This window comes from Quercus suber, unplaced genomic scaffold, assembly GCF_002906115.3.
Source record: "Quercus suber isolate HL8 unplaced genomic scaffold, Cork oak 2.0 scaffold_147, whole genome shotgun sequence".
Lineage (NCBI taxonomy): Eukaryota > Viridiplantae > Streptophyta > Magnoliopsida > Fagales > Fagaceae > Quercus > Quercus suber.
This window is the reverse complement of record NW_027069608.1, coordinates 1,008,713-1,026,609: the sequence shown is the minus strand read 5'-3', so window position 1 is coordinate 1,026,609 and position 17,897 is coordinate 1,008,713. Positions and strand designations below refer to the sequence as shown.

The 17,897-nt window shown below is 34.1% G+C and overlaps 1 protein-coding gene across 1 annotated transcript; it reads left to right on the top strand.

Annotated features, from left to right (window-relative positions):
- The first annotated feature begins 7,434 nt into the window (after positions 1-7,434).
- Positions 7,435-17,654, top strand: LOC112029015 (regulator of nonsense transcripts 1 homolog). Its single transcript, XM_065777027.1, has 15 exons — positions 7,435-8,226; positions 10,420-10,671; positions 10,756-10,926; positions 11,047-11,097; positions 11,307-11,399; positions 11,593-11,688; positions 11,801-11,851; positions 11,939-12,057; positions 12,456-12,564; positions 12,939-13,061; positions 13,141-13,212; positions 15,041-15,112; positions 15,194-15,260; positions 16,972-17,116; positions 17,648-17,654. The coding sequence occupies exons 1-15, from the start codon at positions 7,654-7,656 to the stop codon at positions 17,652-17,654; spliced, it is 2,001 nt and encodes a 666-aa protein (XP_065633099.1). The 5' UTR covers positions 7,435-7,653.
- The last annotated feature ends 243 nt before the right edge of the window (positions 17,655-17,897 follow it).

Sequence of the window (17,897 nt, the reverse complement as noted above, 5' to 3'; positions counted from 1 at the left end):
AAATCTTTTAAAAAAACACAATAACACAAATTTCTTTTGTGTTATCTTTGAATTATTTTAAATATATATAATAAAAGTATAAAATTATTACTTTTTTTTTCCCCTATTAGAAGATCAAATATTGATGACTTCATATAGAGAATGTCTATCTCTCTTTTTCCTTCTTTCCAACTTTTTACACTACCAAATGAGAGAATTTATTCATCCTTTATTTTTTTCTTCCACGTCTTCCATCATTCTCTTGATTCCTTGTTAAACACACAATAACAGACTTTTACTAATGAAGTTAGTTAAAGACATGATTTGTCAAGAATCACACAAATGAATATATCACTTGCACACACTTATATATGCACAAATGAGTGTGTATATTATGGATTTATGGTGACTAATTATGTTGTTAACGAGTAGATAAAGTTGGAACAGCGCCAATTGATGCAAGATTTCCCTTAATGAACCAAACACGACATTGCTACACACGCTACCTTAAGTACCACAAGTGAGTAACTCTTTATTCTTTTCTCTCCATGATTGTCATCTGTATTTCTCATAAACAGTTTCACCGGTTGGTTTGAAATGACACATCATCATCATCTAATCTTAGGCTTCAAAAAGTAGAAATTAAAACATCTCAAACCAAAAAAAAAAAAAAAAAAAAGACAGAAACCCCAACAACTTATTTAATATTGATACAAGCTAAATTAAAAACCAAAAAAAAGAAAAAAATTATTGATGTTCTTTGTTGATTTAGGTGCATTTAGAGGAAAGGTAAACATGCACCTAAGTGTGAGAAGTTTGCAGACTATTATCGATCGATGTGTCTTCTTGAATGGGTAAGAAATAATCAATACATATATAGTTATGGCATTTTTGTTGAATTCTTATGTTATGGTGAATTTTTAATTTCTGCAGATTCAGAGGTGGAATGAACAAAGAGAACAAGGAATATTTTCTAGTCCAATCTAGAAAGAAACCAACATATGGATATTTGGAAGTTATTTGTCTTCCTAATTCCTTTATATACATATATATTAACTACGCAATCATGTATAAGAATAATATGATCTACAACATAATAAATGCATGGTGACCATAAGAAAACTCATCATGCATACTTGAAATTTAACATTAAAGCAATCTAGGAAGTCTTTTTTAAAACATTTAATGAGATCCTTTCAGTGTTATGAAAAGGGGGAAACTAATTGTCTTTCTTTTTCATTTTTATCAAATAACAAGATTAAGTAGTGCATATTTTATTATGGATTAGAATACTATTTATAAACTTTAAGTTTGAGGTTGCTTGTAGATCCTTTTCTTAACATGAAAACTTGTTATTTATCTTTCTTTTCCTTCACATTAGTTAGGATTCTATCATTAACTTACAAAAAGCATTAACTTCATATTGATATTGTGGTTGATACTGTTGATCACAACTTTTTGAAAGTTTACAAGTAACTCATTGCTCTAAGATTATGTGAATCAACATGTAACTCATTGCTCTAAGACTATCATGATGAGAAATAAAAATAAAAATAATAAAATAGAAAGCGGAGATTCTACCCTAATGCGTATATTTGGATTTTTCATGTTATGAAAGCATAGCAAAAATCTAACTAAGCATGATATGATTGAATACTAGGAAAAAAAAAAATCTAACAACAAAGAAGCGAAAAATTACTTTCATTACTTTCCGGTGTGTGAATAGTTGACGATGATGGGAATATACACGAAATTCTCATATCTGTGAAATGCAAAAATAGAGAAAAATTTCAAAGAAAAATAATTACACAAGACAGTATTTGCGTGGTAATTTGCCTACGTCCACAAAGTTGTAGGAATTTCACTATTCTCAGGGAAAAAATACAAGATGCGGCAGTACAATTTTCTCTCTCAAAAGCAACATAAAACTGTAATCTCCAAAATAACAGTTTTTATATTCTGCGCACAGGATTCACAATGAGCTACAAAACGGGCCAAAATTTTTTTTTCCAAGCATCTGCTCTATGGACTAAGCCTCAAAAAATCTCTTATTGAAAGCTGTAACAATATTATTTCAGGTCGAGTCATAATCTGGGTCAAATGCAACTAGATTCCACAAAGCCCAACAGACGAATCCAATGGTGGATTGTTTATCCTCTGTCCTTACTATCACTTTTGTTCTTGGATCATCTCCTCCAAAATTTCACCTTGTTATATGGCTTTCTTAGAAGATGGATGCTTGTTGATGTTAGGACATATGCGATTCAATGTTAGGAACATATGTCAATATTTTATGTAATTGGCTAATCCTTTGACAAAACGCATTTTACTTGTAATTTGGTAGATCTAGGATGTGTTTAATACTTTAAGGAATGAGGTTTCAAGTTCAAGTGTTAAAACTATGCAAGTCTATCCAAAAAACAAGTGAGAAAGTGCTGCATTTTTAAAACTCGACAGCTAGCATCTATCGAGATTTAAAAGCTGTTTCAGCCCGTGGCTCAATAACTAGCTCAATAGATTGCTATCTATCGAGGTTTATGAAAATCAATTTTTCAGAACTAATTTCACTCCAATCCGTGAGTACGTGTTTAGGCTTTCTTTTCTCACAACCCTAAACATATATAAAGTTATTTTAAAGGCTGTCAAAGGTTGCACAATTGCACAAGTGTGAAGCAAAATTATGTTTATGCAAATTGTGACTGAAGACAAAATTTGCCCTAATTCATATTTCTCTTGAAGAAGCTATTGTGTTTGTACACCTTAGGGTTTTGTGATCAAGGAGCTTACTGATTTTCATCGTGTAATGAACTGAAGAATTTTGCAGCCAACATCTTTCTCAAGTTGGTGATCAAGTTGCGTACTGGGATCCACACATCTATTGGTTAGTCACATACTGGGAGCCGTACATTAAAAATGAGAGATTGTCACTACAGAACATGTCCAAATTCTCGAGAGTGGTGACCTTAAAATCACCCGGTAGAGTTTTTGCTGTGTAAGTTTTCTTCATTCGTAAACAAATCACCGTGTCAATTTATTTTCTGCTGTATTTAATTATTTGATGATTTTTTTGTGTTATCATGCATTTTGCATGTTAATTGAATTAATTAATTAACTTGGCTAAATCAATTGATTAATTTATCACAAAGTGTCAATACATTCTTGGCCTATCAGTTGATGAAGCTTTGCTTCCTTTGGTGATGTTGATGAATGCAGTGACCTAAAAAAATTACTTGGATTTTGTCTATATGAATGGTTTATATGGATTCCTAAGGGTGTTTATGTGTTGGGTGTTGGTGTAGAAAAAATATTTTGTACCAAATGATACTATGTTATCCGTATCAAAACCTAATAAATGAGAGACATGTGTGTAAAAATAATTACTCATTAACACATAGCTTTCATTTATTAGTGGAGTAATTATTTTTTGCTAACATATCTCACACTTATTCGATTTTGATACCGCTAACATGATATCATTTGATACCAAATACCTTCTTGCTGGTGTGTAGTGAAAAGTGGGGAAGAAGACCATGAAAATTTGTAGATTTGGGTGTGTTGTCAATTAACTTTGAATTACAAAGGTTTCAAAAATCTCCAATGAGTGAAAATTTGGACCTTCTAACGTACTTATGGTACTTTATATAAAGTTGAAGGAGTGTTGAGGGCCAAAATTTCATAAGAAAACCCATTTCATGAAAAATAAGGAAAAACCATGGGCCTTAACAAAAGTCCCAAAAACAATGAAAAATAAAGAAATAATAATGAAAAAAAGAAGAGAATCTCGGTTTGAGGACATGCAGCAAGGATCTCGGTCAGAGGATATGCAGCAAAAAGAGCATTAAGGCCCTAGGACCTTGATGTGTCATTTTGAACCTTGAGAAGAGGACCTTGGCTAGCACATGGGAAAACCAATATGTATGTTCAGATTTCCAGCAAAAAAAAATCATTAAAAATCTAGCAAAATAGATACTTTTCTTTGTAACTCATGGTCCAAGTCGATGGATCCCAAGTGAATAGTAAGAGAGAAATGGTTTGGTCGGTAGGGGAGTGATTTATGGTGAAATGAGGATCCCAAAAGTTTCCTTTGGTTCATATATTTGCTTAAAATGTGCATGAACCAATGGAAAAACTCAGTTCCCTCATATGCATGACACTTCCACACAATTTCCTCTTAATTGTCACTTTCAACTAAAGCTGTCATCCAGTACATTGAGCCACTCATTTGACTTTCCAAGAAGGAATTTTTCATCTATAGCTAAAGTCAAATGCCCATTTTGAGTTATAATTGTCTAAATAAGCTAAATTTCTGCCAAATGCACATTTTCAAGTTCCGGAGGACATGGTTTTACTTAGCAGAGCTGGGATGTCCTTGCCCGGGGCACCAAACCAGGTACGCTATAAAAGGAACACTCAGGCATAATAGAAAAGGGGGATTTTCGAGGGAGAAAAATTGGGGTTCAGAGGGATAGTTCTGAGGTTCAAAAGATATATTCTTAGAGCTTTAATAGCTCCGCAAGGAAGAGAAAGAAAGAAACAAAATAAGAAAGCCAAGGTGGAGGACCTATAGAGGTAAAGGGAAATGACAAAACTCTATTGCATAATAAGCATGGAGAAAGATCGTATAGTTCAGAGAATCAGCATTCTAGGTTCTTACAGACCTAGTACCCCTGGGAATCACGACATCACGTCTGGGGTACCACGATATTACGCTCAGGGTACCAAGTGAAGAAATTCTTTTAAATGTTCACACAATAAAAGATAAGCGTCAAATACTCTATTTCAATCTCCTTCTCATTGTGAATATTATGAATACTTATTTTACTTATTTCGTAAGAGTAAAGGGTCATTTTATGATACTAATACACTTATAATGGTATTTTTTTTTTTTAGTAATATAATGGTATTTTATTGCTTAGGAGGAATCACATTTTTTCATCTTGAGGAGTTTTATGTGACTTGCACACAACTTGGTTTGTAATCAGCCCCATTTAGCTGCGGAGAACTAAGCTTTGTCCACCAAAACAACAAGTAAAGGGTCCAGAATCCTTGTTTCTACCTAAGCTTGGGTACTGTAAAAAAAAAAAGACCCTCATTAGGAGTATTGCTATATCCACAAACTATTTTACAACATTTATACAAACTATTGATGTGGCCAGCTTCTTATTAGTTTTCATTTATGCCTATCATTAGCATCATTTTTTTTTAACCAATAACCACTCACCATATCAATAGTTTATAAAATTTTTTGTACAAAAATTTGAATCTCTAGCATTATTCAAAGTTGAAGAGTTTTTGTTGCAAACAAAATCTAAAAATTTCCCCAAAAAATTATGAAAATCTTAGAAAATTAGGAAATTTTTTATTATTAAACTTAGTCCAAGTAGGTGATTTAAGTCCAAATGAGATTTTGTCTTTTGTCGGGAAAAAAATAGTCTAAAGTAATTCACATGGAATATCAAGAAGCGCTTTGAAGCTTTGAATTGAAGTTAAAGATCTTTGATTTGAAGCTGAAGCTCGTACGCTTTGCTTCTTCTTGTTTTTTGGAGAAGAAAATTTGGGGAGTTTCACTGCCTTTTATTTTTTTGAACCGTGATTTGTGTTGGTTGAATTGGGTTTGATGTGGTTGTGTTTAGATGTTTCCAGTGTGGTTGTGTTTGGGTGTTCGTGATTTCTAATGATGGGGATTCCAAAGAGAGAGTGAAATTGAGGAAATATGAGGGAAGAAAATTGATTTTTGGAGAGAAAGAAAATGATATTTAAATAAAATTGTAATAGAATATTGAGACGGTTGTGAATAATAGATTAGTTAAACTAACAAAAATGACTAAATTTGACTAAAACATATTCAGATTCACATGATTGATGGGAATATTTTTATGGATGTTTTTATTAATAATTTTCTAATTACATCAAATATGATATTTTCAAAAATCTATTGTATATAAATAGTTCATTAACTGTTTTTTTTTAAATTATTTATTTATTTTTTATCTTTTTTTTTGAGAAACTATTTATTTTTTATCTAGTTCATTAACTATTCTTAGTTATCAATTATTCATATATATTAGATCAAAGTTTGGCTCTATATCGGTTTGGAGCTATCTTTTTAACTCATTATATGACGGATAAAGTTTGGCTATAAATTTAGTTATAGCTTAAGGTTACAACTTTACTCAATATTTTTTTATTGAATGTGAATTTTGTCAAATCTATTATTAGATTACATTTTCTACTTATATCTTATGTACTTGCAAAATTTTCAAAAAATAAAACATCAATAGCTATATTATCAATTAACTGTTTAAATTGTAAGTTTTTATAATAAAAAATTATGTTTAAAAAATAAGTTTATGGATCATATAGTAAATAAAATTCAATTGAAACAAAATTTGACCCGTGTTTTAAGAGTATAAAGAATATGCAATTCAACGATTCGATTTTTAAAATATATAGAAATGTTAGTTTTATTTAGTGAAGTTGCAATCCTAAGTGATAATCAAGTTTATAACTAAATTTTATCCTTATATAAGGATCTATAAGACTATTTATTTATGTTATTTAAATAAATCACACTATTCATTAAAAAAGAAAAGGAAAAAAAAAAAAAAAACCTACACATGAATGTGTTTTTCAAATGCCATCGAGTAGTAGGTTAGCTAAACTTTTTCCTATATTATGCTTTATTAAAAAAAAAAAAATTCCTCTATATTATCAGTAGCACGGTAAAATAAAAAAGAAAAAAAAGAAAGAAAGAACAGAAAAACGTAATACAAGGAGTAATCTAATGGGAAAGACACGAATGAATGACAACACGAGGAAGGACACTCTAAAGTCACAACCATCTTTCAATCAATGCCATCTCGAGTGCCATCTACCGTATATCAGTTCCAAATGTCACACCACGCGCCTCACGCTCCCGTAAGCTCGACCTTCTTACTTACGTGCTAAAGTTGTAAACGGTGAAAATGTGAATTCATATGGAATTATTATTTTTCCTTCTCCGCTCATGATTTGTCATATGGTTAGTTATAACAAAAATTGTGTAAAATATTATAATATTAGCATTGCTAAAAAGATAATACCTCCTATAATGTGACTTACATCATTGGTTCTCTTAATGTACATAAAGCTCTACAATTTTTGTCAAGTTACTTTTATATGGATTTGGTTTAGGTTTAGTGTATTTAGTGTATTAGACCCGATCAGATAGTGACATGCTTTTAAAAGTAGATACATGTCATCCTCTTAATGGATTTAATATTATTAGACACTGGTCTTAAGCCTGATTTCTTTTACATAGACTAATTATTTTTTCTTTACCACTCATGGGTTGACACATGTAACTAAAGTTGAGGTGGTTTATGTGGTCTTAAAATTTTTGCCCAATTAAACCCGCGCGTCCCCAACTTCGCAAACAATTTCCCCATTTCTCACGTACCCTCCTTCTCCCTGACTTAGCGCACACGAGACACGCACAAACCCGAAAACACACACAAACACAAATACTCTCCCTTCCTCGTTTCTCACTCTCTCATTCTCTTTCTCTTTATTCCCCAAAGCTCTTATTTCTTCTCTCTCGCCAAACCCTAACCCTAACCCCCTAACATCTACCAATCTCTCTAAAACCCTAACCCTAATTTCACCTCCAAATCGCCTTCTCTCTTTTGGCTGAGGATGGATTCTCAGCCAAACAATCTCTTCGAAACGGCGTCGCAGCCAGACACGGCCAACGACGCCTACACCTTCCTCGAATTCAACACGCAGGGCGAGGATTTCGACTACCCTGAGTTCCGCGACCCGATTCGCTCTCCAGTCTCATGGCCCACGCCTTCCGATTCGTTATCCGATCCGAATGACAGAGGTCCCGGGTCGGACCACCAGTCCGAGACCTCGCCTGTATCGGCTGCCCCCGGAAGCGTCACGAAAGCTCGGGCAGTCGGCTCGGGAAGCAGCAGTGGTGGTGGGAACAGTAATAGCAACACTAATATCATCAGCAACAACAACAATAGCAGTAGTAATAATCAGGTGGTGGAAGCCCTAGCGGCCGGGATGGGAGGGTTGAACTTTGAGGAGACCGGGGACGACGAGAGCTACGAGTACGGCAAAGGGGATTTCACTGAACACGCGTGTCGGTACTGTGGCGTGTCGAACCCGGCATGTGTCGTGCGTTGCAACGTGCCCTCGTGTCGTAAGTGGTTCTGCAATTCCAGAGGGAACACGTCTGGCTCGCATATCGTCAATCACCTGGTTAGTGCTTTTGTCTTATATTTCGTTTGATTTGTGGAATGTGAGTATAGAAGGGTTGACTGGGAATTTGTGGTAAATAGGTTAAAGTTTTGTTGGTTTGTATTGGTAATTAAAGTATTTAGTTTGGATGTTAGCCTTGGAATTGCCGGAGTAACTTAGTTTTGGTTAGTGCTAATGTGGGTATTATTCTTTTAGCCTCACAGATATTATGAAATGCATACATTTGATTTCGAAATTTTGATTTGGAAATTAAGGGTTACTTAGGAATTAGCAGACAAGGTAAAACAATATCATTTTGAAGTGTGGGTTCCAGTTAGCTAACTTGTAAAGTCTCTTTTCGTGAAAAAGAGATTTGGGTTTGAACCCTGCCTACGCCAAAAACCTTAGATGCACGGGTACTCTATTTTTGATCATCGTACTTACTGCCAAGTCCAACAGGCATTAGTAGCATGACTAGGAAATTGAGATTGCGATCCCATTGATCCAGCGGTATCGTACTGATATCAATTGTATACCTCTAAGATGCATGCCTGGTAAATTTTGTTTTTTTTGTTTTTATTAAAGTGCCAATACATCTAGGATACACAACCCAACTCCAATAGTGAGAGATAGCCCAAACTTGTAAGAATTTTTATTTATATGTTTTATATATAGGTTCCAATGTTGAACACTTACCTAATTATCTTTTATTTACTCTTTTGGATCTTGATTTGTATTCTAAACATCATTTGATGGCCATGGATTCACTTGTTATCCATTATTGCTTTTAATTTGATATATGCTTAAAAATATATAAAATAAATGCTTAACTATATAAAAAAAATATAAATAGAATATATTTCATGAGTAATTAATGCACTTATTCCCAATGTATCGTACCCTAAGTTTTAAAAAAAATGTTGTATCCCCGTACTAGTATCATTTAAAAAAAATGTTGTATCCCCGTACTAGTATCTGATCCATACCTGTATCAGTACCTATGCATCATAGCCAAAACCAATTGGTGTCTATCATCATGGAGCAAACACTATAGGTTGAATTCTATTGTATCTATCAAAAAATATTATTTTGAGGTGGTTTTCTGAACAATGAAGGCTCTTCAAGAAGTAATTAGAAATATTTGATTTATTTCATTGTGCTTTGTGCTTAAGTAAAAAAAGGGATATTTTGATGACTAGCTTTTCTTCAGATTGTTCTTAGAGACAGAACAATCAGGAACATGTCTAATAATCTTCTACTACTTTGTGGAAATATGTTTTGTTAGCATTCCTTCTGAACTAACTTATTTGGTCATAACTTCCATTTGTGTGTTTATGACACTTCGATTAGGACATTAAGAGAGTAATTTTAGAATGTTCTCAGATGTACCTTGTACTAGAATTGTATCCTTCTGTGGTTGTTAAATTGTGTGGGCTTGTAATATAGCCTGTCCTTTCTTCACATATAGGGTAGACCTAGGCTATGAAGATTCAGCTTGCATATGAATATATGTTATGTACTTTTTTGAGGAGAGATTGATAAAAATATCTATTTTTAGGGCTAAAATGGGAGATCACAGATTTGCACAAATTTAGTTAAATTGGAACTCTGGAAAACTATGATTCATTTAACCTTTGGATTTTAAATTGGATTCAATGTTTACTCTTTAATGATGTTACTATATTGAAAAAAAGAAAAAGCTTTCTCATTCTTTCTGATGGTGATTTTACCTATATGTTCCTCTGGTCCTGAAGGAAAGAAACTTTTGGTGACTTAGTAATGTTATGGAATTATGTATAAACCTCCACATTGAGCCATTTGAAGTAAGAGTTTTGAGTGTATGGTTTATATTTTGCAGTTTGCTTTCCAATTTGCATCCTTTTACCTTTGTACTGGTACTGCTTGAATTTTATTTATTTATTTATTTTTGGAATAGTATTAGTGTAATCTTTTAGTCATATTTACCTACTGATATGAATAATTTATATGGATGTTTTTCCTTAATTATTAGTTATAGGTTTTGTTAGTGATTATTCAATTTCTTTAGTGCTTTTAAATGCTAAAGTTTATTCATTCAATTTGGCTGAAAATTGATGAATTTTTCTTGAACCAATAGTTTGCTCCATTTGATATAGGATAAATCATATGCCATTTTGCAATTGAACATGAATCTTTGATATTAATTCTTATTACATTATAATGTTGGTTCTATAGGTTCGAGCAAAACACAAGGAAGTATGTCTTCATAAAGACAGTCCTTTAGGAGAAACAATCCTTGAATGCTACAATTGTGGATGTCGTAATGTGTTCTTGCTTGGCTTTATTTCGGCAAAGACAGAGAGTGTGGTTGTTCTTCTTTGTAGGGAACCTTGCTTAAGTGTTAATGCATTGAAGGACATGAATTGGGACCTGAGCCAGTGGTGTCCCCTGATTGATGACCGGTGTTTTTTGCAGTGGCTTGTCAAGGTTAGTTTTCTTTTATGCATTGTTTCCTGTTTCACATATGAGGTGTTTTTTGTTAGACTTTTATAAACTGTTGCATTTTTGCAGATCCCATCTGAACAGGAGCAGTTGAGGGCACGCCAGATCAGTGCTCAACAGATAAACAAGGTTGAAGAACTTTGGAAAACAAATCCTGATGCTTCCCTGGAAGATCTTGAGAAGCCTGGTGTGGACGATGAACCTCAGCCTGTAGCCTTGAAGTATGAAGATGCATATCAGGTGACTGAGTTTGAATGATTGCCAACAACATGATTGCTTTACTACCAGAGAAGACTGGTGGAAGTTATAGTTTATGTGGCTGTTGACTAATACGTTGATGGTATTACCTTTCTTTTGCAGTATCAAAATGTATTTGCTCCACTAATTAAGCTTGAGGCTGACTATGATAAAGTATGATTCATATCTCTCTATGTCTTCTACTCTTTTTTTTTCTGTGCTTATATGGTTACGTTATTCTGTCCGAGTAGAGTGCTAAAGAAGATAATATTTAGCTTAATGATGCCTTTATGCTCCTCGAATGATTTATTCTGATTTCCTGAACAAAACATTGCTTTATGCAAAACATTGTGTGGCATCTTATGATATCTTATTTGTTGTAGATGATGAAAGAATCTCAAAGCAAAGACAATGTCACAATTCGGTGGGATATCGGTCTTAACAAGAAGCGTATTGCATATTTTGTTTTTCCAAAGGTGCTTCACTATCTCAGTTTTTCCATTTTAATTGTGAATATCTTCTCATTACTGGTATTTTAATTTTTCCTGTTCTGCTCGGCCTTTTACGAGCATTTGTTGTACTTTATTTCTATTTTGAAAATTATTTACTTAAAAAAGTACATTTGTTTTTCCTTTTTCGAAAATTAAACTGCCTGTTCTGTTGTTGTAGGAAGACAATGAGTTGCGCCTTGTACCTGGAGATGAGTTGCGGCTGCGTTATTCTGGAGATGCAGCACACCCAGCATGGCAGTCAGTGGGGCATGTGGTATGCCTCTTCTTTTGAGAGACATCTAAATGTTGTTTAGTATTTCCTTTCTACCGCACTGGCAAATAGCCACATTTTATGGGCGTATTACATGCTTTTTATATTGTTCCAGATCAAGCTAACTGCACAAGAGGAGGTTGCACTGGAACTTCGTGCTAGTCAGGTAAATAAAGTATTATTGCAGTTGGCTTGTTTCTTCAAGTTTTTATTTAGTTGTCATTATTAGTGCATATTTTAATATTCTATGCAGGGAGTTCCAGTTGATGTAAACCATGGTTTCAGTGTTGATTTTGTGTGGAAAAGTACAAGCTTTGATCGCATGCAGGGAGCAATGAAAACGTTTGCAGTGGATGAGACTAGTGTTAGCGGGTAGGTTGGCTGGTATTTCAGCTGTCTGCATTTGTTTGTACGTAAAAAGGTTTTAGGGAGTCTTTAATCTTGGCTATAATATCTTGATTTTTCTAATTTATTTTTTCCAGAAATTTGTTATAGAATATTGTGGAGAGGTAATTTGAATATCAATGGTAATGCATATAATTCTGTTACATTTTCTATAGATATGTTGGACTTTTCCATACTTTTTTTCTACTCTATTAAGGTTTTGTGTTTGGTGTTATTATATCCTAGTTTGATTTGTTTACTCGTGTATCAGTCTGTCAGTATTCTGGGTGCAGTGTTCAAATATTAGATCAGTCATTTATAGGGATCATGCATATTTTGTATCTGAGTTATTTGCTCTTTGAATTTAAATGCCACCATCCATGCAGGTACATTTACCACCACTTGTTGGGCCATGAAGTTGAAGTTCAAATGGTTCGCAATACACTGCCTCGTCGTTTTGGCGCACCTGGTCTTCCGGAGCTCAATGCATCTCAAGTATGCTGTCCTGATCGTCTACTTAATTCTGTCTTGATTGTTATGCTTCCTCTACAGATATATGTTTTTAATGTTATTGGTTGAATATTTTAGTTATGGTAAAAGTTGGAAATTCTAAGTCTACAGTTAGGCGCTTAGATTGTGAATAGAACCCTATGACCATGTACATCTCGTTTAAGTGCAAAATGGGCATTATGCTACATCAATAAGCCTTTTCAAGAGGCCTAATGATGTACATGTAATGATCAAGAAATCTGCCAAGCTTTTCGAATATGTAATGATCAGAATTCTGCATTTTCATTCTGGATGACACCTTGCATTTATGCAAGATATTGTAACCGGATTGCTCAGAGCGGTTTGTACTTGTTTGATAGGTGTTTGCTGTAAAGAGTGTCCTTCAGAAACCTATAAGTTTGATTCAAGGTCCACCTGGCACGGGGAAAACAGTAACCTCTGCAGCGATTGTATATCACATGGCCAAACAAGGCCAGGGGCAAGTAGGTTTAATTTCATGTTTCCTAGCATTTGTATTTATTTGTTTGGTTATTACACTAGATAATATTATTCTTTTGTCAGGTTTTGGTTTGTGCCCCTAGTAATGTGGCTGTAGACCAACTAGCGGAAAAGATAAGTGCTACTGGGTTAAAGGTAATTCAGCAAAGCTTTGCTTGCATTTTTGCCAACTCTATAATATATATATATATATATATTTTGGCATTCTGTTCTATTTTTTATTGCCATTTCTGGCCATGTAGTTCCTTTTCCTTATTTTGTCTGTGCATAAACATCTACTGTTAAATGGATTATTTTTTGCAAAGGAAAATATTGTGTAAGATCTTCATCAGCTCTGAGAAAAATATTGAGATTGGATAGTACATAATTATGTATGGGGATCTATCATGAACTCTATTGAACGTAAGGCAATTGAATTTACAAAACTGGATCCCCACATCATCATTTACCACCTACCTTGTCCAAATTTTGTGTGTCATTGTTCCTGTCTTTCTTTCAAGCAAACCTTGTCATAATGTCAAGTGCCACTCTTTATTTTCTGAGCTGCCATGGCCTGCCCTGGTAAATCACTTTTAAGGACCTGGATATTAACTAGGCACAACTGCGATCAATAAAGAACCATAAATGTTCAGACTTTTGAGATGTTTTCTTAGCAGTGGACTACAGGATTTGTAAATAATGCTTATGCACTTGTCTGTTTACTTTCCACTGTAGTGATGTTTCTCTAAAATGCTTAATTCTGCTGCCTTCTTATTTTTCAATTATATGATGCATTGTATTAGAGTCATTTTCTATGCAATGTTGATAATTGAAACCATATTACCATTATATTTTCTCAAAAAGAAGAAATAAAATAATTTACATCTACTTTTTTTGATAAGTAAGAAGAAAATATTATTAAAAAAAGAAAAGCAAGAGAAATACAAAGAGTTCACGGTAGTGAACAATGGAAAAAAGAAACAACAAGACACAAACAGCCCCTAATCTATTCTAATAGAAGAAATAAAATCCGTAAGGGAAGAACAATCCGAGAAACCCCAACAACAAGACCAATCAAAGAGGGTCCTCTGGCAAAACTCTAATAACTGAATCACAGTTTTCCCCTCATACTCAAAAGCCTGTTGATTCCGTTCAGACCAAATAGTCCACATTAAACAGCCTGGGACCAAATCCCAAATATCAGAACTATGCTTCCCAAGCCAATGAAACCAACAGAATAATAAGTCCTCGACTGAACCTGGCATGACCCAAATGATCCCAAACAACCGAAGCATATAAATCCACAAAGAATGAGCTATCGGACAAAAAAGTAATAAGTGATCCACAGATTCCACATTACATCAGCACAAATAACATTGATTCGCCAATGGGCGACCACGAAGCATAAGATTATCCAAGGTTAGAATCTGACCATGAGCTGCTGTCCACATAAAGAAAACCACCCTTTTAGGAACCTTAACTTTCTAAATACCCTTCCAAGGGAAGGTAGAGGGAGCTGCATTACGAATCTTATGAAGCGCACTACTTATATTTGGTCATTAACATATTACAATTTTATTCAGAGTATCTTCTACATGTCTGAAAGATTCTTCAAATGATCTGAATTTTTTAAATGACATTATCAATATATAATTGTGTAGAGGCATCTTTGAAAGATGTTTTTGGTTAATTAAATTTTGCGTGATGGAGCTTTCTATGCTTGTCTTGAAAATTGTTGTCTGAAATTGTTGAATTGAATAAAGTTTTGGAACTGTTAGCAGTCAAAATGTCTGTTAGGATTGTTGTTGTCAGAATTAGATGGTGGTAGGGGCTCAATTTTAATTCATAATGATGCTTCATTTAAAATCAGGGCTTGCTATTTTACTGTTTGCTTTTATTTGTCTTTTTAAATTTATTTTACCTTACATTTTATTCTTTTTTTTTTTTGTGGTTTTTTTTGGTTGTGGGGGTTAGGGGATTTCAGGTTGTTAGGCTTTGTGCAAAATCAAGGGAAGCTGTGAGTTCTCCGGTTGAGCATCTGACCCTTCACTATCAGGTGTGTGTGGGCATCATTACTGTATTCTGTCTGATACTGCTAGTATGTTCTCTGTTCTTAGCCTGTTTTACATTCTTGCAGGTTCGACATCTTGACACATCTGAAAAGAGTGAGCTTCACAAGTTACAACAACTGAAAGATGAACAAGGTCAGGCTTATTCTCATTTTTTTTTTCCTTTTCCCTTTTAAATTTTTATTATTAATGGATAGAGTATTCAATCTGTACTGTACTATTGGTGTTCCGTTTTTGCTGTGTTGTAATTGGAGCAGTTGATTTGAGGATTGGCTAGCTTGGTTTGATTCTGCTTTGGGTTTTGTAAGCTTAGAGGCGTTAGGATTATTCAGGTTTCAATTTCAGGAACAAAGGGGTACTAGTCAGAATATATGCAAGGTGTTCTGATTCTTGGAGACCTGCAATTGGGTGAAGCCTACTGAAATTTTCATTTTATGTTGTGTTGACAGCGTGTTTGGTGAACAAACTCCTCCCCCCCACCCACCAAAAAAAAAACCCCTAAAGAAGAGGAACCCTCTCATGTGCATGTGAACATATGAAATGCCCTTATATAATGACAAAAAAGAGAGAATTAAAATCGGGAAGTAGGTGAAGAATCAATAAAATTAACAATAGGATGAAAGTCTCTATGGCCATCAAACAGTGAGATTTCCACATCTTTAAACATAACGATGGATCTCTCTTCATAATGTCCACAATAGGCACAAAGGAGCTAGATTTCAAACAAGGGAGGAATGATTTAAAAAAAAAAAACCGATTCCTTTATCCACTTGGTAGATCAATAGCACTTTTAGGCATTACCTGAGCTACTTCAAACATGGAAAAATAAAGCTCCCTAATTTATAGGCAGTATCACAATGCTTCAACAAATGGTCCATAGTCTGTCCATTACTTCACATGCAGCACCCTTTTATGAAGGAATTCCTCTCATGAGATTATAAAATGTTAAAATCTTCCCCCAGAGCATTGTCCACAAAAATAAAAAGCCCTTTTTGGAGCCTTAACACGAAATCCTTTTCAAGGGGAAAGTCACATCACTAGTCTCTCAAAGCCTCATTAGATGATCAAACATCAAATTTTCCATTGCCAGTGTACAATCTGAGCGGCTTGTTGGATTGCTAGGATACAAAATATTGAAGAATAAATCAACTGACGCAATCTCAATTGTGAAAGTCTAGAATGAATCTAATATTTGAAGAGCATATCCTCCTCTCATTTTGGCCATCTAAATAAGAAATAGTTGAGCCAAGAGCCTTGTCATGATTGGCATGTCCTAGTGTTTCCAATGGAGGCATCCAGGGTTCAAATCCCCCCACCCCCAACTATTGAATCATTAAGTAAGGTATAGCTGAGTCATCCTTATCTGATGCAGTTGCATATAGCTTCAGGTATTACTCTTCAAAGAATGATCCCCACATATGGTGAATACTTTGCATATCAGAATTGTGATTCAATTGTTTTATTTAATATTTTGATAGGTAATTCAACTGTGCAGTTAGATTGCTTTAGGTAGGAAACAAGCGACTGGGGGATTAGTTTACTATGGCTTCTCTGTGGAAGTTAAAATAATAGTTTGTTTGTGTTTGTGTTGTTTATTTATTCATTTTTTCTTATTTTTAAAGGAGAGTTCCTCTGCTTGAATAGTGTGTCCAACTTTAATAAAGCTTGTTGAGTGTGCTTTGATATCTGGACATTTCTGCATAATCACTTTCTTTGGATATCAATTTTTTTTTTTAATATTTTACCTAGTAACTAAGATCCTTCTTGAATTTCCTGTGCCTAATAAAAACTGCATCTTTGAGTTTGAAGTTGGTTTTTTCTTATTTCTTTCTCCTAATGTATACAGGAGAATTGTCTAGCAGTGATGAGAAAAAATATAAAGCGCTGAAGCGGGCAACTGAAAGGGAGATTTCTCAAAGTGCTGATGTCATCTGTTGCACATGTGTTGGTGCTGGAGATCCTCGATTGGCAAATTTTAGGTTCCGCCAATTGCCAAAAAAAAAAAAAAAAATTAATAATAATGATAATAATAATAATAAGCACAAAAAAAAAAAAAAAAAAAAAATGTGATAAAACCCCTAGCTTTTGGATTGCTACGCCCAACCTAACCAAAGAAACTGCCTTCCAATACCTCTGGAGTCAAGATTCTGATTTTGGGAAATGTTTGGATTACCCTAACAGGAATAATTCTTGTGACCTATAGTTTGGTTTTTATCAGTTTAAAATATAGCAGATGACCTTTAATCACATGCAAAATGCAGCTTTGAAAAGTGTAGTTGAAACCAATACAGAAATTCATTCTCTTGAGATGCTATTTACGTATCAGCCATAAACTCTTGGCTGCTTTAGCAGATTGAAACCTGAAGGATCATGCATGCTGCATGTTTAGGGATGGTAAAAAAAAAAAAAATCTGCAGATGTTATTGTAAGCATGTTAACAGCTGCTAATATCAGGAGGTGTAAAGTAGTGCCTTGTGTTGTCAGATTTGTTTCTGAGGCAATTTGACTTGGACAACTTGCAGGGTTTAAATGAGTTCATTCAAAAAAAGAAAGAGGAACAATGAATAAAAGATCCTAACCACAAAAAGAAGACTTGAAAGAAAAAGAAGAATGAGTAGAATAGGATGATTTTACTCATCTTCCCCCACCCCAATGGCTGAATACCGTTTAATATCACAAACCTATAATAACTATAAGATAAAGAATATTTGTTTAGAGAGAAGCGAAGGAAAGAGGTTGAAGATGGAAGGGTAAAGTACCAAAATGATAATT

Coding starts and splice junctions, on each gene's coding strand:
- LOC112029015 (XM_065777027.1), top strand. CDS start 7,654: ATGGATTCTCAGCCAAACAATCTCTTCGAAACGGCGTCGCAGCCAGAC. Junction 11,098..11,306: donor TTGAGGCTGACTATGATAAA/GTATGATTCATA, acceptor TATTTGTTGTAG/ATGATGAAAGAATCTCAAAG. Junction 12,058..12,455: donor GATGAGACTAGTGTTAGCGG/GTAGGTTGGCTG, acceptor CCATCCATGCAG/GTACATTTACCACCACTTGT.